At 42.0% G+C, this 19675-nt stretch overlaps 2 protein-coding genes across 4 annotated transcripts in view; one reads left to right on the forward strand and one right to left on the reverse strand.

Moving 5' to 3' along the window:
* Positions 1 to 9399, forward strand: part of LOC309535574 (E3 ubiquitin-protein ligase RNF170-like) — a 32067-nt gene extending 22668 nt beyond the window's left edge. For all 3 annotated transcript variants that reach the window (XM_082228786.1, XM_082228788.1, XM_082228787.1), the window contains 3 exons: positions 6436 to 6509; positions 6981 to 7091; positions 7615 to 9399. In XM_082228786.1, the coding sequence (XP_082084912.1) occupies positions 6436 to 6509; positions 6981 to 7091; positions 7615 to 7920 (491 nt within the window). In that variant the 3' untranslated portion in view covers positions 7921 to 9399. The remainder of the gene's footprint in view (positions 1 to 6435; positions 6510 to 6980; positions 7092 to 7614) is intronic.
* Positions 9400 to 10402: 1003 nt separating this feature from the next.
* The window catches only part of FGGY (FGGY carbohydrate kinase domain containing), a 152501-nt gene continuing 143228 nt past the window's right edge, over positions 10403 to 19675 (reverse strand). Inside the window, exons 15-16 of the mRNA XM_082228764.1 lie at positions 13194 to 13255; positions 10403 to 10638 (exon numbers count right to left, since the gene is read on the reverse strand). Coding sequence (XP_082084890.1) covers positions 10557 to 10638; positions 13194 to 13255 — 144 coding nt within the window. The 3' untranslated portion in view covers positions 10403 to 10556. The remainder of the gene's footprint in view (positions 10639 to 13193; positions 13256 to 19675) is intronic.

Here is a 19675-nt window from a genome sequence, read left to right on the forward strand (position 1 = left end):
AGATCCAATTCAATCTTGTTTATTTGCCTGATTCTACATATCTTTTGTGCAGACAGGCTTTTAAGAAAAAAATGTAGAAGAGACAGTAGGAAATTTCCCACTAAATAAATTAATTCAAATGGATTAATTTGATCCCACTTAATAAATACTGCTTTCTTTGCTGTAAAAATATATATTTAACAAAATAAGGTTTTCAGTATTTTGACAACAGGACGGTAAGGCCCAGTGCTCCTACAGGTCCCCATACAGAATTGGTATTTTCCTTGCAAACAAAAAAACCCCAGACTGCACCTAAAGACACTGTTCCACCTACAGACATCTCTTCCACTTAACGCTCAAAACTTGCCCAATGGCTTACACATCCAAGTATGAAACTATACAAGCTAAATTTCCCCCCACTACATCTGGTCCTCTTCATCCTAGCCAAGGAAAGAGAGGCTCTTCAGAGAAAGAGAGGGAGAGAACTGACAGGCCCCACCTTCATTTCCTTAGAGATAAGGAATTACTTTCACTGGTGAATGATCTAGTTCTGAAAAATGCTTTTGCTAACCTTGATTACACACATAACAATTTTTGTCCTTTATTGTATTTAAATAAGATGCAGCAACAACTTCCCTTCATCCATTGCTATAGTACCTACTAATGATGCATCAAGAAGTTCTATGATAGCCAGGAAGTCTTGTCGACAATAAACAGGAACCGGATACTTCTGAGCCTCTGAGTATTAGCTCTGTACTTAGTAGCTCCAATGGAGTTGACGGCGTGGGCAAAACGCCAAAAGAAACAGCAGCTATAGCAAAAGAGAACGAAAGCAACTTGCAGTCAAAACCATTATCCTAACCTAATAGCAAGTTTTTGAACTGAGGGCCTAGTAACTCAAAAGGACGTATTATTAGTTGGAAAACTGATAGGTAACAACTAACAAAACAAAACGGGAATAGGCAACACATTTAGTGCTACGTATCCCACAACTCCTTATACCTTAAATATAAAATATCCTGGATTTCACCCACACGTTCAATTTTTCCTCTTCAGAATCACAACTCCAAGCTCAGGGTGCAAAAGGCAACACCCACTTTAAAATTAATTCCCCTTCCCCCACCCCAAATATATTTGATAATTCACACTGGTTTTTGAGGGATTTGCAATAACATGATGTTTTGAGGACTTGCGTATCAATTTCTCCAACTGCCACCCCAAAGATGGCGACTGCATTCTCCCCATCATGGGTGCATCACAGAGAAACAACCACCAGTGGTATTCTGGTACCGTTAACAGTATCGATGCTACAATATCTGTGGACTTAACGTATGATTCCCAAACTCCACCAGGAGTTTGTTTCTGGGGAAGTAAATACTATAGTAAATATAAGGCTGCCTGTTACAGTCTGCTCAATAGAAAACAGTATCAGAGCAGACCTTACAGCAAAGATAGGGCTGAGGAACCTGTGGTTCTCCAGAAGTTGTGGGACTCCATGTCTCCATTGGGAACTCCAGTCAGCTTAACCAATGACCAGGGGAAGTGAGAACTGTAGTCCAACAGCATCTGGCAGAGCCCAAGAGGTCTGTCCCCGCTGCTCCCATTCCTGATATAAAACCAGGCACAAGGTTTCAAGTGCCAGAGCAAGATGAAACCTCATACCAACTCCAAAAAGCTTGAGTGACTGAGCTGGAACTGCTGCAACACAGGGATGTTGATGGCTGCCACTGCCTCATTTCCTCATTTCCTGTGCTAGGACAACAGCAGCCAGCAATATTACTGCTTTAAAGCACCACTGCACCATGCTACTAGCATTTTAGACCACAGCTATTTCTTGCACCATGTCCTAAGGGTTCTCAGTCAAGTCCCATCCCTCCAGGACCACAGCAGGGCAGTACCAGTAAACTACTGTAAGGTAACAGTGGGAACTCCAGGCCTTTTGGAATGTGAAGTGGAAGAGGCAGCAAGAGTTCTTATCGCTACAAAATGGAAGAGTGATGAAATCCCCTCTATTCATGAATGGTTCCAAAAGCGAACAGATTATGTGGAGTTGGACAGTTTATCAGAAAAAATAAAGAGCAAACCAAAACAGGAATTTATCTCAAAATGGGAAGACTTCAAAGTTTATTTGAAAAACAATTACAGCAGTTTAAACTCTGTCACAGCATTTGAATAATTTTAGGAGTAGCTTTAAGAAAGATATGAAACTTAAGATAAACCAATAATTAGTTAAATTTAAGAGAAAAGTGTGTGTTGGCAAAAAATAATATATAATTAAAGTAAGGAATGGATGGGAGGTCAGGTCTATAGTCTAAGGACCACTTTTTGCTTTATTGATTTGTAATTAATATCATCTTTATCACTGTTTTTATTTGTAATTTCCCCCCTTTTTTGGTGTATCAATTTTTTTTAAAAAAAGGAATGTGAAGTGGAAGAGAACTGCCCATCTCTGTTGCACTTTACCACTGCAGCATAAGCCTCTCTCTGTTGTTTTAGCAGCTAAAGTGGGGGAGCCGTAAGTCTGTGATATAGCTGGAATTGCCATGGGTGAGACAGGTCAAGGTTAGGAGGCCCTGTTTACTCCCACAATGTGTGAGGCTACTCTTAAAGCCATAATCTCCAGCCTCATGCTTTCCTCACAGCTGGATTGAAGCTGTAGTCATTGGAGTTTTAAGGAAAACACTTATTCCTGCAGATAAAAGGTGCTTGCTCCAGTGCTTTTCACTGTGGTTACTGAAGCCCTTCTTAAAAAAAAAAGAAAACGAGAATGAAAAAAGATTAAGGACTTAATGGAAAGATTAACCATAGCATCACATTAAACTCGGACTTCTTCCAATGAAATGCTTGTTCTGTACAAATACAGTCAACTGTATTATAGATTTCAGAGGTTCAACGCACTGGTCTGCTTTTCTTCTATATCATGTGATTCTCACAAAGGTGTCTTAATTTAACTGGGATTTCTAGCTGGGAGGAAAACACAACTTTTTACTAGATGTAAAATATAGCAGGTCTAGGAAAAGTCAGATATCCACAACAAATGACAGACTTGGAACCTACAGCAACAAATGAGCATTTAATTACATGAGACGACAACAATTTGGAAAAGTTCTTTGTCACAATTGTCCTTCATTCTTAAGCCATGCACCATCTATAACTCTAGCCATAGAACAAAAATTAATGATTTTCAGATCAGGCAGCTCTTAATGATGACTGAATCTGAGACACCAGCCAATCTCCAATATATAGCTCTACAAAATGGTTTTTTAAAAAGTATATTACTCTCACTGCCCCACATTTATACAGCGTTTGCCCCCAAATGACACTATGCCTATCTGAATCATATTGCAACCCATCTGCATGCAGTATATCTGCCTCACAAAGCCAGAAAAGGGTTCTGATATAATCTGATTAAACCCTTTGCTGTAAAACAAGATCCTTCATGCATTTAATCACATCCGCACAGGAACCACTTCCTCTTCCCTTACATTCTTCATTCTGATGTTAGTGTGCCACAAGTAAAAAGCAGAAATGAGTTAAGTGTCCAATAGTGGAAACTCCCACCCCAAAGACTAATTTGCTATAGCAAGTCCAGATTGTTCTAGCAAGCGAGTCAATATATACAGTACCAAGAGGAGATAGGATCAATAAATAATCTCAAGGGTTTTCCTTGACTCCTTTTTCAGAGTGGCCACAGTGACACGTACATTGGTCAAGTCTAGGTTAGACTACTGCAACATGCTTTCTGTGGGTCTGCCCTTGAAGAGGGCTTGGAAACTGCAGCTGGTGCAAAAAGCAACAGGCAGAATACTATCATCGGCACTTTGCAGATCACAATATGCCAGTCTTACATCAACTGTTCTGGCTTTAGGTTCATTCATGTGCTCATTTCAAGGTGTTGGTTCTTTATAGGTAAGTTATAGCCTCTAAGTTATTTAGGACCAGGTTATCTGAAGAACTGCCTTCTCTCATATTAACCTGCCTGTAGGTTAAAATCGAATTGGCAAGATGTGCAATCCAGCCAGGATCAGTGTAATATGTTCAAACCATCTTGCCCTGGTGAGCAACCTGGCTGCCGAATTCTTCACCAGCTGAAGTTTCCGAACCATCTTCAGAGGCAGCGTATAACGCATTGCAGTAATCAAGCCTAGAGGTTACCAGAGCATAGACAACAGAGGTTAGGCTATCCCTTGTACAGGTAGAGGCATAGCTGGGCCACCGGCTAAAGCTGATGGAAGGCACTCCACACCACTTTTAATATTTGCTAAAATTGTGCTTATAATAATTTGAATTATTTAATGGTTGCATTGCTTTATAGTATTGTAAAATGTGTTAGGGGCCTTTATTCAGGGCTGAAAAGCAGTATAGGAATGCTCTCACAAATAAATAAATAAATAAATAAATGAGCATTCGTCCCCCTGCCCAACCCAGTGCTGAACACTTTAAGTAAATAATTAAAATGAAATATATAGACATAGACATGTTTTGGATTGGCTATGTTTTCCTATGTCTCAAAACATTTTATTTGAAACCTATATTTTTAATTCAATTTGGCACCAAGAAGAGCAAAGGTGGGCAAGTGTCATATCTAAAACTCATATTGTTATTTGATGGCTTTAAATGATGATTGGCTATGACTTATAGGGGGAATGTATTATCGTTAGTCTGTATTATCGCCAGGAATTCCTATATTTCTTCCAAGATGTTTCAAATTTCACCTATATCTCGAACCATATGTCCAGGAAATGGGGTAGAAAGTTGATCCTGGGCCAATATTATTTTTCTCTAATTGCTAATAGCCAACAGAGTGTTTCTGGGGGGGGGGGGGCTCACAAAACTCTGCAGCTTCCTGGATTAAAAGTAGATTTGAGGTCAGTTCTGAAAATGTGGATATATATACAGAAATAGCATGGAAAAAAGGGGCGGAGACCCACCCTTCCTCCCTGCTTTGTCACTGCAAATGAGTCAACAGAGGAAAATGATTTACAAAACATTATTTTTAAGTGCTTTGAAAAGCTGGTATGATTCTGTTTTGAGATCTGCATATGTGCCTATAATATGGTTGCAAGCAGTATAGTTGACCCATGTGGATCTCTAGCATTATTCATTAAAGCTTCAGTCTATTGAATAGGGCTGCTGGTAGGTGCTTATAAGACTCTGGGCACCGCTGCTGTGAAGCAAGAGGCGGTGTGTGCCTGGGGTCTTGCTGGCACTGTTCTCCACATTGTGCCCAGCCGCCCTGTAAACAAAAAAATGGCTAGGAACGGAGAAAGGGGTAGGAGATCCAGGGGCCCCGGGATCACCCCTACCCATGTCCCTGATATTGGGAGTATCCCACGGTGTATGCAGCTGCATTAATTTTTGAAATATACTCGGAGTTGAAAGTGTTGCTCTTTATTCAGCTCATAGTGGTGAGGAGGAATTTATATACATCATTTACACAATGGGCCCCACGTGATTGGCTAATTCCAGGATTCTCCTGTAGGCCAATCAGGTTGTGGATTCACTTCTACCTGGAGGTGGATTGGGTGGCTCCTGTGGACCAATCAGACTGCTACATTCTAGATCCTATTGTTCTAGGACCAATCAGACTGCTGCATTATGAATCCTATTCAACTCAGTACATAACAATTTTTATCTGACCTTTTCTGCCCATATCAGAACAGCTGTGAGAAAACCACATGTATTGTCAAATCAAAGAATCATAGAGTGGGAATGGACCACAAGGGTCATCTAGTGCAATCCCTGCAATGCAGGAATCTTTTTGCTGTATGTGGGGCTTGACCCCACAACCCTGGGATCAAGAGTCTTATGCTCTATCACCTGAGCTATCAGAATAATTTCAGGGACGGAGTTGGTGAAGGCTTTGAAAAAAACACAACAACATCCTGTAGGATCAAGGTTTTAAATGTTGCTACTTTTCTGCAATCAACTACAGTGGTACCTAGGGTTAAGTACTGAAATCGTTCCGGAGGTCCGTTCTTAACCTGAAATTGTTTTTAACATGAAGCACCACTTTAGCTAATGGGGCCTCCTGCTGCCGCCGTGCTGCCGGAGCACGATTTCTCTTCTCATCCTGAAGCAAAGTTTATTTGCTTCCAAGGTACTATTTCTGGGTTAGCGGAGTGTGTAACATGAAGCGCCTGTAACCTGAAGCGTATGTAACCCAAGGTACCACTGTACACACCATATTTTCACTCACATTTTACGAAAGTAGGTCACACCTGGGTGGCAAATAACTCTGACAGCATCTGTTTCTGTCGCTGTCCCCAGCAGTGTCCCTAAACACTGAGCAGCCTGGGGTTTTTCCCCCTTTCCAATAGTTTTCAGGTAGAAATGTAATCTCAGTATGGGAACTAGATCATGGTGACAAAGGGATTAAGGGGTGATGAAGGAATCTTCGTGCTAGGCAGGTTTTCAGTACTTACAATACTACTTTTTCTTTCTTTTCTTTTTTAGGTTCCTGTCTGATTGAATACTGGAAACATGGACCTTGGCTAGAAGCAATCAGCTGCCCACTCTGCAGACAGAAAGTAAGAGTTTTCTCTTGTGATCATCTGCTCTTCGACAGTCACAAGAGGAGGTGGAAATATGTACCAGGAAGAATGCTTATAAATTTGCAGGCTACTACAAAACATCTGCATCTCTCATTTGATGTCTGTCAAATCTGGGAACACCTATCAAATATTAAACAATGCGCTTACAGCAGGCTTTTTATTACAGCTGGTTGGCTTCTTGCATTGCGTTCAGCTCACCCAAGATGAACTCCTTATGCTCCTCTAATCTTGGCCGCTAGCTGCCTACCTTGGCACAATGCGCAAAGGTAGCAGAATAAGGAAGGCTGCCTGCCGGGAAGGAAATTTACCCACTGGAGGACAAAGTCTATGAGTCAGGGGTCAAAGACATAATAACAAAAGGCTTATTAAAAGCATAAAACAGCACTGATTTGTCTTTTAGTTCTAATCTAAAGAGACGCTTCATGCTTTTTTCTTTTTTACCTGAAGGTCATTCTTTTGTACAACATGCCTTGTGAAAATCAGCCCGACAAGCCGAGCAAACAAACTGTATATGACATCAGAGATTACAACAAACGTTTCTCAGGACAGCCTAGGCCTGTAAGTAGCAACTTTTAGACATTCCTGGCTTAAAACGCAGCTAAGGTCGTTGTCTTTCTAAATTCAGATCGAAGCTGGTTTGGGAAAATACACGCTAGAACAAAGTATTTCACAAGAGACAACAAGGTAGATACAGAATAGCTATGGATTATACCAAACACTGAGCATACACTGAGCTTCCCAAACCAGCAATAGGAGTGGACTGAACACAGAATAAATGGGAGTGTGTAGACAGCCTGGGTTTCCTGTTTGAGTGTGCACTCCACATAAAACGAACCAACTTCTTAAAAGTGGCACCCAGTATTCTCATTAGCCAAATTTGCACAATGCAAAACATGTATTTTTAATGGGGCAATAAGGAAAGAATCACTACTGGATGGTGATTAGGAAAAAAGGAGGAAGAAGGATTGTTGCTGGCAGATTTTTAGTCATCCCTGTAATTCTCGTCTTCTTACTTAACAAATCCAAAACAGCAGCATGAAAAATAAAGAGTTTCATAACCTTACCCAAATTTTATGTCCAGTTAACAGATTATCTTTATGACATGCCGCTTCTCATCAACCTGGCCGTACGAGGGATCTTCACACTGGGCGGTTTGGTGTGGATCTTCTTCCTCAGAGTTGTCATCTGTTGTTTTGGAACCTTCATGTGCTTGACTTCTTCGTTGGATCTGATGCCAGAACCTCTTTGTGGAATTCTGGGTGTGTTTGATGACCTAGTTGTTGTTTTCCTACTTTTAATCTGTATGATAAACATTTGCTCTCAGATGGAATCAGAAGGGGCGAACATGACGAGCTCCACAACACAAAACATTTTGTTGGAATCATAACGGGCTGAAGCGCTGGCTATTCATAATGAGGAAACCAACCAGACAATGGTGGATTTTCCTAGTCTCTGGAAGCGACACAGAATGGCCTTAGCTTTGAAGAATGCTAAGGGTTGGTGTGCAGCGCTGGAGTTTATGGGTGGAGGCTGTAACGTTAATCATGGATTAACACCCAACTATGTCCACAAGCCTCAAGAAGTGCACTGCTGCCATTCTAAAATGACAATTTCGCATTTGTGGTACTTAAGACTGACTCCTAGAAGGCACAGTGGCGAAGATCTTATCCAACTGTTCCACAGCTCAACAACTCAGATATGGCTAGAAAACATGAAGTACATATAAACATGAAAATACTGTACTGCAACTCTGATTAATGTGGAGCCCTCAAAACGACAAATGATTTTTTGCACATCATTAAAAGACTATAGAGAGACGAAGACGAACAGGCAGACTTGTGTGTGTTTGGCGCACACAGGGGAAAAACGTTGTCTGCTAGAAGGTCCAGAACAGACCTCCAGATTCAGCAGTTTACTGATCTAAGGTAATCCTTTGCCATGTGCAGTATTACAGATACATGTATAGGGATTACGGTTTGGATATGCTTGCCAATAGTTGCAACAGTCCTCATATTGCCACCCATTAATAAATACTCCCAAAAACTGGCACAAGGGTATTAGACTGGATCAGAAAAGGCACCTTGGAGCAGCGTTACCTGAATCTTTTGGAAACAAGCATGCTCTTTGAAAGTCACTTCCTTATGCTGAGGCTCCCAGTTGTGCTTTGGTTTCAAGGTGGCTTTGTGTACTGTAAGCAGGTTTCATATACCGTACATCCTTATAGTGACTTAGGACAAAACCAAATGAAAATCCATGATATCTGATATAAGCACTGACGTCTTGAGCAGGATGGGGCTATATAAATACAAAGGCAATAAAAATGACTAGGAAGTTTACCTCCTCTCAGAGATCTCTATGGAAACCTTAGAATCCCCTTCAAGGTTCCTGCCCCAAGTGCCTCTCAGTGAAGACAAGGCAGGTGACTACAAAGGAGAGGGACTTTTTTTGGGTACTGACACTTCAGCTATGGAATTGCCTCCTCATAGAGGCTTACCTGGCACCTTCCCTCCTCCAATGCAGTTAGTACAGTTAAACCTGAGTGAATAAAGAAGTTGTACATCCAGGCTTTAAAAATAGGTTTACGCAAGGATGTTTTGTTTTTTGTTTTGCTGTCTTTTATTGTCTCTGTTTGCTTTTTAAATTATGATTATATATTGTGTTTTGAATATATTGTTGCGAGCCACCTGGGGAATATTTATTGGTGGGCGGCTATAGAAATCTAATAAATAAATAACCGATGAATAAGCTATGAATCCAGTTTATATGTAGCTTGTTACGTGTTTGCATGGTGGAAAGGAATTCAGGTTTTTATGTGTTAGCTGTGCATAAGAATGCATGCATATAAAGATTTATTGTTTACAGTGTTCTGAAACTTGTCATGCATTTCTTCTTCTAGCACGTGCACACATCCTAATATTTATTTGTTTATGAAGTCCCTGGTGGTATGATTGCTACAATCCATGGGTTAGCAAGTGCAGGGCAAGCAAGAACAAATGCAATATGTGTTTACAGATACAAGGTTTGCAGCAGGAGTACAGAGTCTCATAGACTGGTTGTTCTGGGCAGGATCTTTCCGGTCACCTACTGTAACAATTGCTTCCTGCTTCTTGTTGCTTGAGAGACTTCGTATCCTGGGGGAGGCAGCAGGTGAAGGACTGTGATCCAACTGTGCCTCATTCTACCACAAGGTGGTGCTATAGAGCACGAATGTTGAAATGCTGCCTGGGACAACAGTGTTTAAAGGAGATCTAGTTAATTGAACCAGACATTTGTGCTATTTCTGGCTACCCATAAGATTAACCGGCTACTTTGCAACCTCATTATCTGAAATCCTTACCCTTCCTTTATGTTGCTAGGGAATGGCAACCTGGGGGAGAACCGCGGTGGGGTGTGTGTGCAAGGAAAAGCCCAGAGGTGAAAGTCAGAGATAGAGTTAGGAGAATGAGCCCAGGAAAACGGAGGAGGGCAATTTATTTAGGGTATATACCGTGACTTTTGATGTGAACTAGACCCACAGGGTGTAAATGTGTTTAACTCTTAGTGATCAGTTAAAATAAATGCATGAGATATTTAAGGAGAGGAATTTTATGGAAGTTCTAGATTAATTTTGCTATAAATGTTGATAGTGGCGGGTTATAGCAGAAAGCTGATCCCAGTCTAAGATGGTAGGAAGGAAAAATACAGGGTGAGTCCTTAAAAAGAGGCCCCGTGGATACAGAGTGCACATGTTCCATGGGGCCTCTTGTATATTGTAAGACTTCATCTGACTTATCCCATAGCAATTTGTCATTTGCTTTCACTGGAGGCAAAAGCTCCTTCTTTGATTTGGTATTTGGCAGTAGCTTAGAGAACCTGCTCAACAGGCAATAAAGTATTCAACGTATTTTTATAAAATTAGAAATGTAAGTACATTATGGAGCATCATTGATTCAGATAAAGGAATAAAGAAATAGAATGAGTGTGTGTGTGGGGGGGGAACACCACCACTCTTCCAACATCATGAGTAATTCTCCTTCATGGTGTCTACAAACTCTGCATGATGGTTTTATATTCCCGCTGATGTTCCACGAGTTTCAGAAACACCTGGTACTTCTTGTCATAAAATCTGTGGGGAAAGCACAAATTGAAGCAATGAAAACTCTAGGAAAGTACTGTACTTGTCATTAAAAAAAGAAAATAAGAATCTACGATGACCCCTTTTGTGCAGGTCACACTCACCGAAGTGAAGAGGACTTGTGCAAGGGCACACAATTGTCTTTGTGCTGCTCCTGTGTCCTTTGAGAGAGCTTACCCAGAAAATGCCTGACTATGGCCATAAACCTTACCCCCAGTTTGACACTAAAGATACAGGTTGATTTGTTTAAAATAAGAAAGGCCCTCTAATTTCTGGGGAAGGGAGGGGGGTGGGAAGCAAAATAAATGTGTGTGAAATTGTCTTCATCAGCAGTGACATTCCTCCTAATCTGTATATATATTGCACGTGTCTGGGCTGTCATCTTAATAAAGACCAAGGTTTCAAAGGCATAGTTCAAAATATTCTAAACTAGGAAGCTGCCCTTCCTGCCCTTGTATTTCCCCCATGGCAAGTGACAATGTATCAGACTGCTAAAGCAATGGCTGTGCTGAATACACAATAGTAATACAAGCCCACTCCCCCAGCTTGTGGGAGTCGGGGGGGGGGTTAAATTGTGAACACTTCCAACACATCTTTAATTAATTATTATTATTATTATCATTATTAAATACTGGATCCATCTTGCCCTGTCTCCATTTTAAAGTTTACGTTTTCTTATACTAAAAACTTACAACCAGATTAAAGTCTTCACTGCAAATGCAAAATAAAAAATGGAAGAATCAATTAGGACATCTGTAGACCTTCCACTAAGCCTGTAGATGGTGCTGTAGCACTTCTTGAATAAGTTCTCTCTCCCCCCCCCCTTGCTTTATATTATGAAGCAACATGTGCTGTAATTCATATCTGATTGGGGCACACAATATGGCATAGCACAGTAATGTAGCAAAGCTGCATTAAGAAAGAATGAAAGCTATTGTACAGCTTAGGAAAAAAAATATATTAAAGGTTTTCTTGTGTTACAAAAGTACGTGCATGAGTAACCCTGAAATAGCCCTGCAGATGAGCATTTTAATAACCCACTCACAACTGTCTTTTATCCCAAACATCCCAGTTGCCATCTTTTGTTTTTCCAATATTATTTAACCTTGCTTCTTTGCAGTGATAGATTTCAGTTCCTCCTATAGCATCTCCTTCATTCAGGGATTTTTCTCCTCCTTTGACCTCTCTAACTCAACTTTTAGTCTTCTTTTGGGCCCATGAATACATCTTTCTGCACTTATTTGCTCTGTGAACTGTTTGCCAGTTTGCTGCCTCCTCATATCCCATTCCTAATTGCACCCCCCCCCGAAAATTCCCCCTCTCGTTTACCTCCTAGCTGGCAACTGAAGCACCACACTAGGGAAATGCCAGCTCCTGAACAGCCACGTAGATTTCTGCAGTATCTGCAGTTTCTTTCTTTGCCTCAACATCCCCAAGTACTTGGCGTAGAGTTTTCACCATACGTAGAGGTTGCTATACTTTCAGATCTTTTTAACCTACCACATGGTGGCCAACACACATCTGCACACCCTGGCTATGCTCAGGAATGTTGCTTGCTTAATCGTTACCCTATTTCCTCGTTTACTCCATGTAGTCCCTTCCCCTTCCAATGGCTCTTCCTCAAGTGATGCAGCAAATATGTATCAGGGTATACAACAAGTGGGGCGACAGCAGGAGGCACAAGTGACTAAATGTGAAGGGCAGCAGAGGAAAAGCACTGGGTAGGGAAGAGGTTAAGCAGCTCCTGCTCACCCCTTCTGCCCTGCAAATTATCACCTTTGCAGCAAAGAAGCACACCTAGGGTCTTCAAGCACTGTGTTGGCTGCCTTATGTTTGGCTCTGGCTTAAATACAGGTATCCCCCCGCCGCACTTACGTGAGGGTTATGTTCTGGGCCCTCATGTGCATAAGTGAAAATCAAACAAGTGGGGAACCCCCCCTGCAAAACCTCTCTCTTCAACTAGAATAGAAGCTTGGGCCAGCTAGAGGCTTGAGGACGTGCTGAAAATGGATGCTGCTGCTGCTGTGCTACCACGCACGTCAGCTGCTAGGCGGGGAAGCTGAGCAGCCTAAACAAAGCCTTCTGTGCCTCTAGTCTCTTCAGGGCTTCCTCCACCCACACTAAAGTTCTCTTTGGGCTCCAGGGAGGGTCCCCTTGCGAGCCACGGGAACTCTCCAGCTCTATCCCGCCATCTCCAGGTTTGAATTAAATTACTTATTTGTTTCCCAGTACAGTTGTGTGTGCGCCTAAGTGGGGGGGGGATGCCTGTATATATCTTGGTTTCACCTCAACAGAACTTTCTGTACTTTGAAGCATTCAGATGGCAGAGTTATTTGCACATCTAACTGATGTAGTTGCTTAAGTTTGTATGACCACCATGTTTTGATAAGTCCTGTGTCTTTCCCATTGGAGAGGCGAAGAAAGAAGGAAAATATGTTAAGTTCTGTCCACCGCCATACAAAAAGTCAAGAGTAGACAGCTTTAACTGTAGACAGTGTAGCTCTTTTACGCTGATAAGCTGAAGAAGAGAAAAACAAATCCATTACCTTTTATCCTTGTGGTTTGGCAGCACAACTCTCCCAACTCTCCCCATTTTCTCCATTGCATCCTGTTGAAAGAGTGACAGTAGCTGCAGTGGCCTGTTTCAATTTAACATTCTTAGTAAAGGAACAAGATGTTTCAGGAATCAAAGGGAACGCCACTGAATAGTGTTGTTCTGGATTAACACACCAGAGCGCTTGAAATATGGCCTATCCCATTATCAGACAGCAATGGGATTGCAGCAATGCAGACTGCTCAATAAGTCAGACACCCTTGCAGGGAGCTCTGGAGAAGAGCGAAATAATCTGATCACTATCGCCCCAAAAAGTACATACAAGTAGTGGTTTGCTGATGTTTTGGTGAAGACATGCTGGACAAATCCACCACTGTGTTCACAATAAAGAGGATGAACTGGAAAATATATCAAACTAGCCAGCCATGGCTGAGGCTCAATGAAAGCAATGGGATTTGACTTGAATTCAGGTCCCATTAACTTGCATCTGCCACATGTAGGATAAATGAGTGGCTTGCTGTGTCTCCCTGGCAGTACTCCCCCCACCCCAACTTATCTACATAAGGTACTTATCTACATAAACTGCACATACATAGCAACATGTCTGCAAAAATCCTGAGGAATGTGTGGATGTTGCAGGCAGGGTGCAGAAACATCTGGGACAGGACCACGAGGCACAGTCCCTCCCTCCCCTCCATGCATGTGGAATGAATCAACAAATGGATGAAAGAAGCCTTAGTTAGGAATATAAGGTGAGCTTTCCTGGACCAGACCAAAGCCCATCTAGGCTATATTCCTACAGTGGCCAGCCAGTAGCCTATGGGAAGCCTCCAAGCCCAACCTGCTTCCCAGCAGCTGCCTCCAAAACTGGGCATAGTGCCTAGATAGCATGGCTAGTGGTCACTGCTAACTCCATTCTCCATGAATTTATCTAACCCTCTTTCAAGGCCATCAAAGGAGGTGGCCATTACTACATTTGGGGATAGTGAATTCCATAATTTAACTATGCGCTGTGCAAAAAGTGCTTCCTTTTCATACCGACACTTCCAATGCTCAGCCACATTGGATGGTACCGGGTTCTAGTATTACAAGAGAGGGAGAAACAACTCCTATCTGCTTTCACCACCCCATGCACACATTTTGTATACCCCTGGTCATGTTCCACCTGGCCCTTTTCTCTAAACTAAAATTTTGTAACATCTCCTCGTGGGGGAGTTTGCTCTAGCTCCATGACCACCGGCAGGATTTTCTAAATCATTTCCAGCTCCGTAATATCCCTTTGAGGTGCGCCAACCAGAACTGTATGCAGTATTCCAAGTCTGCATGCACTATAATTTGTATAACGGCCTTATGACATTGACATTCCTCCCATCCCCCACCCCAATTTTCAAACCCTTTCTAATGATCCCTAACAAGTAATTTTGTTTTTTTGTTTTTTTACAGTTGCCATGTGCTGGGTCAACATTTTCACTGAGCTATGCATCATTCTCTCTTTTCTGGCCAGCCCCTGCCAGTTCAGACCCCATAAGCATATATAGGAACTTAGTCCTACCCAGACACCCACCCAAACATCACTTTGCACTTGCTTACACTGAGGGCTTATCTACACTTTATTTTGTCCCACTGCTTCCACCCCAGGGAAAACTGCTCTTTAGCGCTCAATAGGAACAAACAGCAATTTCGGTTCTCTCCGGATTGCTGTTTGTTCCAGTTCAGAGCAGGTTTGCCCCAGGAAAGGAGCAGGCAAGGGGACAAGCCCTTTGTTGCAGTTACAGTTTAACTTTAGCTGTGTTCTCCACCATTCTGACTTCCACGGCTAGAACATAGTTCCGTTCTGTGCACTGGCTAATTCGGCAGAATGTACTCAGATGAGATTGGTTTGACTGTACAGCCATACTCCCAAATGTACAGTCAGACACACTCAAATAAGATTCAGGAACAAATGAATGACATGCTAGAAAAATCTGCGACAAAGGTCTTCCAATATTTGCAGCTGTGGTGCATTCTGTGCACTAAAGAAACCGGCTACAATTCAACGCAAATTCTGCTTAAGACATTGATTTAAGCATGTTCAACACTCCAGTGGATTGTGCCCATCATTATATCTAAAATATAAGTGGGACCAAGAAGAAGAAGAAGAAGAAGAAGAAGAAGAGGAGTTTGGATTTGATATCCCGCCTTTTGACTCCCTTTAAGGAGTCTCAAAGCAGCTAACATTCTCCTTTCCCTTCCTCCCCCACAACAAACACTCTGTGGAGGGGCCACTAGGGGCGCATCGGAAGATGGCTGACAATAACATCTCTCTGACCCACACGAGGTAATTAGGAGGCTGTGATGGGAGTAAATAGCCTCCCTACTCCCCCAAGGTTGTGAGGGGGGGCTGCCCTTGCCTGCTGTGCCCTATACCACCCCCGAATTTGTGGGGATGGGGGCACTAGGCACAATGCCCTCCTGTGGGATTTCGGCGCTCCTGGACGCCGTCTCTGATCCACACCACTAGCTGCAAGAACTTCAAAAGAAACAATTAGGATGAAGCGAATGCACATATTTCAAGGAAGGAGGGCGAGTAAAGACTGCTAACAGAAGAGATCTCTGATAAAACAAGACGAGTCAGAGGAACAAGAATAAATCATGAGAAGATATGCCAAGACTCAGTATGGCAAAGGGACTGATGGGGGAGGGGGAAAAAAACTTTCCTTTCTTTCCTCTATGTGATTAAACAAGAATCCCCCCCCCTCACAAGTCAGAAATGTCGTTTTAATGACTTAAGCTGTGGATTTAAGACTGTGTGGAGATAAATTTTCTAACCAAAGCATGTTTTAAGAAGATTGTGGAATGTATAAGAGCTTTGGAATGACGCAGTTAAAAATACCGTCGCCATGTTGGCAAGCTCTGTCGGAGGACTTGAGTCTGGGAGGAGGAATAGAGCTGCTTTTGTATGGTGTGTGAGACTCCTCAGAGGGACTTAAGAACGACAGTTTGTGAGATAAATGATGGAAAGAACGATGTTATTTATGAAAGCAATGATATATGGAAACCATCTCAATATGAGGACTGGACGAATGGAAAAATTCACACAGGATTACAATTGGGGTTTATCTGCTTAAGAAGATTATCAGAAGAGATCATAAATAAATAAAATATATATACGAACAAGATGAGATGTGGAAACAGCAAGATAAGACTGGATAGATTTATGAACTTTATTTGGACTGATTTGGATATTAATGCAGCAGCAAGAAGATGATCGGAATCCCCGTTCGGAACTTGAAATATGGGTCCCCTCAACAAAAATTTAAAATTCGGCTTTGTAATTCGGAATTTATGTGATGTGATGTGATTTGATTTGCTTGGTCGGTTAATAAAAATTATTTAACAACAACAACAACAACAAACACTCTGCGAGGTGAGTGGGGCTGAGAGACTTCAAAGAAGTATGACTGGCCCAAGGTCACCCAGCAGCTGCATGTGGAGGAGCAGAGACACGAACCCGGTTCCCCAGATTACGTGACTACCGCTCTTAACCACTACACCACACTGACCAACAACAGCAAAACATTGCACAGCAGAGTATTCCTGCTCACTGCCAGCCATGCTCTCTCCCATTCTTCTCCATTCCATTCTCCCCCTTAACAGGCAGCCAGCAGCCCATCACTACTGAGCAGGCTGAGTCGGCACTGCACTCCCCCCCCCCAATGATCCCCCCCCCTTTTTTGGTATTTCTGCAAACCTCAGTTCCATCAAACCTGCTGATACAAACTTTGGTGCTCTTTTGACTACACAAGAACAGAAGTCACACTTGAACGTTACAAGCAGACGTAATACTGGCAGCAATGATTATAAAACCTTTAGCATAAAATGCTGAAGCTTATTACCGGAAAGGCATTGTTGATGAAAGATGGGTAACTAAATAATTGGCAGCAGAGGGAAGTGCAGAATTCTGGATTTGCAAGGGGTGGCTATTCAAAATTTGCCCAGCAAAGCAGACAGCCCCTCATCTTCCAAATGGATGGGTCAGAGGAAGCCACAAGATCCAAGCACATACCTGCTATTAATTAATCAGGCGCCCAAGTTTTTAGTGTCCTATGGCAACGGGAAGTACTGAAAAACGTTTGAAATCCGTTTTTCCTTTTTGGGTTTGGCAGAGCGCAGAACCCTTGAATTCCAAATATTGGCTTTTTAAAAGTATGCCCTTACTGACGCAACCTTTAGCAACTCCGGATTCAAAGTCTACCAACTTTTAGCAATTGTAAGTCTAGAGTCAAAGGCCTGAGATCTAGTTGACATATAATGGAAGGCAGGTGGCAGTCTTACTGCAGAATAGGATGGTTGTGCTGTTTTGGAGAACCCTCTGATGTGCAAAAAGGGGACTTGCAAAAGAAGCTAACTAGTTTCAAGGCAAAGTCTGAAGACTGGCTGCCTGGTTTCAACTTGACATGCATTTTTTCTGCATTTTGCCTTGTTCAACGGCAGCTTCCATTCCAGTGCCCTCCCTGCAGGCTGAATATCACTATTTGCACTGCAGCATACAATGGGCACTTGAGAGTTGGTTTTTCTCCCTCAGTTATCGGTAATGTCTCAGGAACTATCCAACAGTTTCACAAAAACCATATTCCAGGCAGCACTATAATTTCCAACAGCTCTATGCTAGCTGGGAGAAAGAATTGCATTTCCCCAGCAATAATATTATATGATATTGTGCTCCGAGTGCTGGGAATATGGAATCCTTTCCCAACAAAAGCACTTCCTTGAGAGAAGATCTCTGATGCCCACAAAGCAAAGGGGTGGCAAATGTGCACTTGCTGAGCTGCAAGCTGATTATGTGGGAGGCTTTACGTATCCTGGAAAGGAAGGAATCTAGTCTGAAAAGAGAAGGACAGCTGGCAACTCCCTCGAGCAATCTAGTCTTTCCTCTCTGGGTCACAGGTATTGTACAGAGAACATTCTCTGCTTGGCTGAGGCACTCATTATTCTTTTGGAGATGATCCAGCCTTTCAGATAAATATATACTTGCACACGTTTTATTTAAAAGCAGTTATTCACTTAGCCTCAAAGCTTTCTCCCCTCCAGACTTCTGGGAAGAAGAAAACACCCACCCACACAAGCCATAAAAAGATGAAATGGCTTCTTTCAGAGGAGGGGGAGAGACAATGCCATACTTAGTGCCATGTCATGAAGCACCATTTTAGATCTATTTTTGTTATTTATTCAATCACTGTCTCTGCATTAATGTTGGCCGATATAACCTCTACGCTCTCCAGCAGGCATGCGGCTCAAGGGACGCCCTCCATGGTCCACTTCTAATTTTAAAAGAGAATATGAGAGGTGAAAAGGACTTTCCTCACCACCATTATTTCATTAATCCCCCAATTAGTCTTTATAACTACATGGAAAGGGAAAGGGTATTGGGAATGACTTGCGAAGGCTATGCCTTCAAAGGTGGCATATAAATAAACATATATATATATATTCCCAAAGAACAACAATAGTATGAAATTCTAGAGTTTTGGAAAGCTTCCATGTCAAGTGCAATAGTGTGTCAAGGTTACATGGGAGTCAGCCAATAGCAGAGCCAAGATTGCAGTCTCTTCAGTTCTTCCTCAATTCAAAATATGCCCCGTGTTTAAAAAGTCACTGTCAATCAGGGTCATGGGAAATGCCAAAAGTGATCAGATCAGCAGTCTATTGAATCTGGGTCCTTATCTCCAAGTATAGTGGCAAATATGTTCTTCAGGGGTAAGGGCTTTATGTTCAAATCAGTATTTCCAGCTACCAAACTGATAGTACTCTCGTATACATGTGTAAGAAGTATGCCCTACTGAGTTCAATAGATGTGTACAGTGGTACCTCGGGTTACATACGCTTCAGGTTACAGACTCCGCTAACCCAGAAATAGTGCTTCAGGTTAAGAACTTTGCTTCAGGATGAGAACAGAAATCATGCTCCGGCGGCGCGGCGGCAGCAGGAGGCCCCATTAGCTAAAGTGGTGCTTCAGGTTAAGAACAGTTCAGGTTAAGAACGGACCTCTGGAACGAATTAAGTACTTAACCCGAGGTACCACTGTATAGAATTGCAGCCTTAATTTAAAGAAAGTAGCAACTTCTTTTTAGACAGCACAGTAAGAAGTGGGCTCCCACAAAATATGGAAGTCATTCTCATGTGTAGTTTGTCACATGGGATGTATACAGACAGGCCCATTTAGCCTTGTCTCTTGTCTGAAGCCGGATTGAATAAAATCAAGAAAGTACAATGAATTCTTTTTTAAAAAAAATTAATTTTTTTTTGCTAAAGTTATTTTTTTATCATTTCATTTTTCATTTCCTGTAAATGCTGTGCTAAAAATAAAGACACAAATGTCCATGTTTGATCATAATTTGATCATAATTTTAAAAGGCTAGGCAAAATGCAAGTGAAGGGTTTTCTTTGCTGACAAAAATAGAGCCACTGTGGAGTATAAATAAATGGATGAATTCA

This window comes from Podarcis vaucheri (genome assembly GCF_965113315.1).
Source record: "Podarcis vaucheri genome assembly, chromosome: 6".
NCBI lineage: Eukaryota > Metazoa > Chordata > Lepidosauria > Squamata > Lacertidae > Podarcis > Podarcis vaucheri.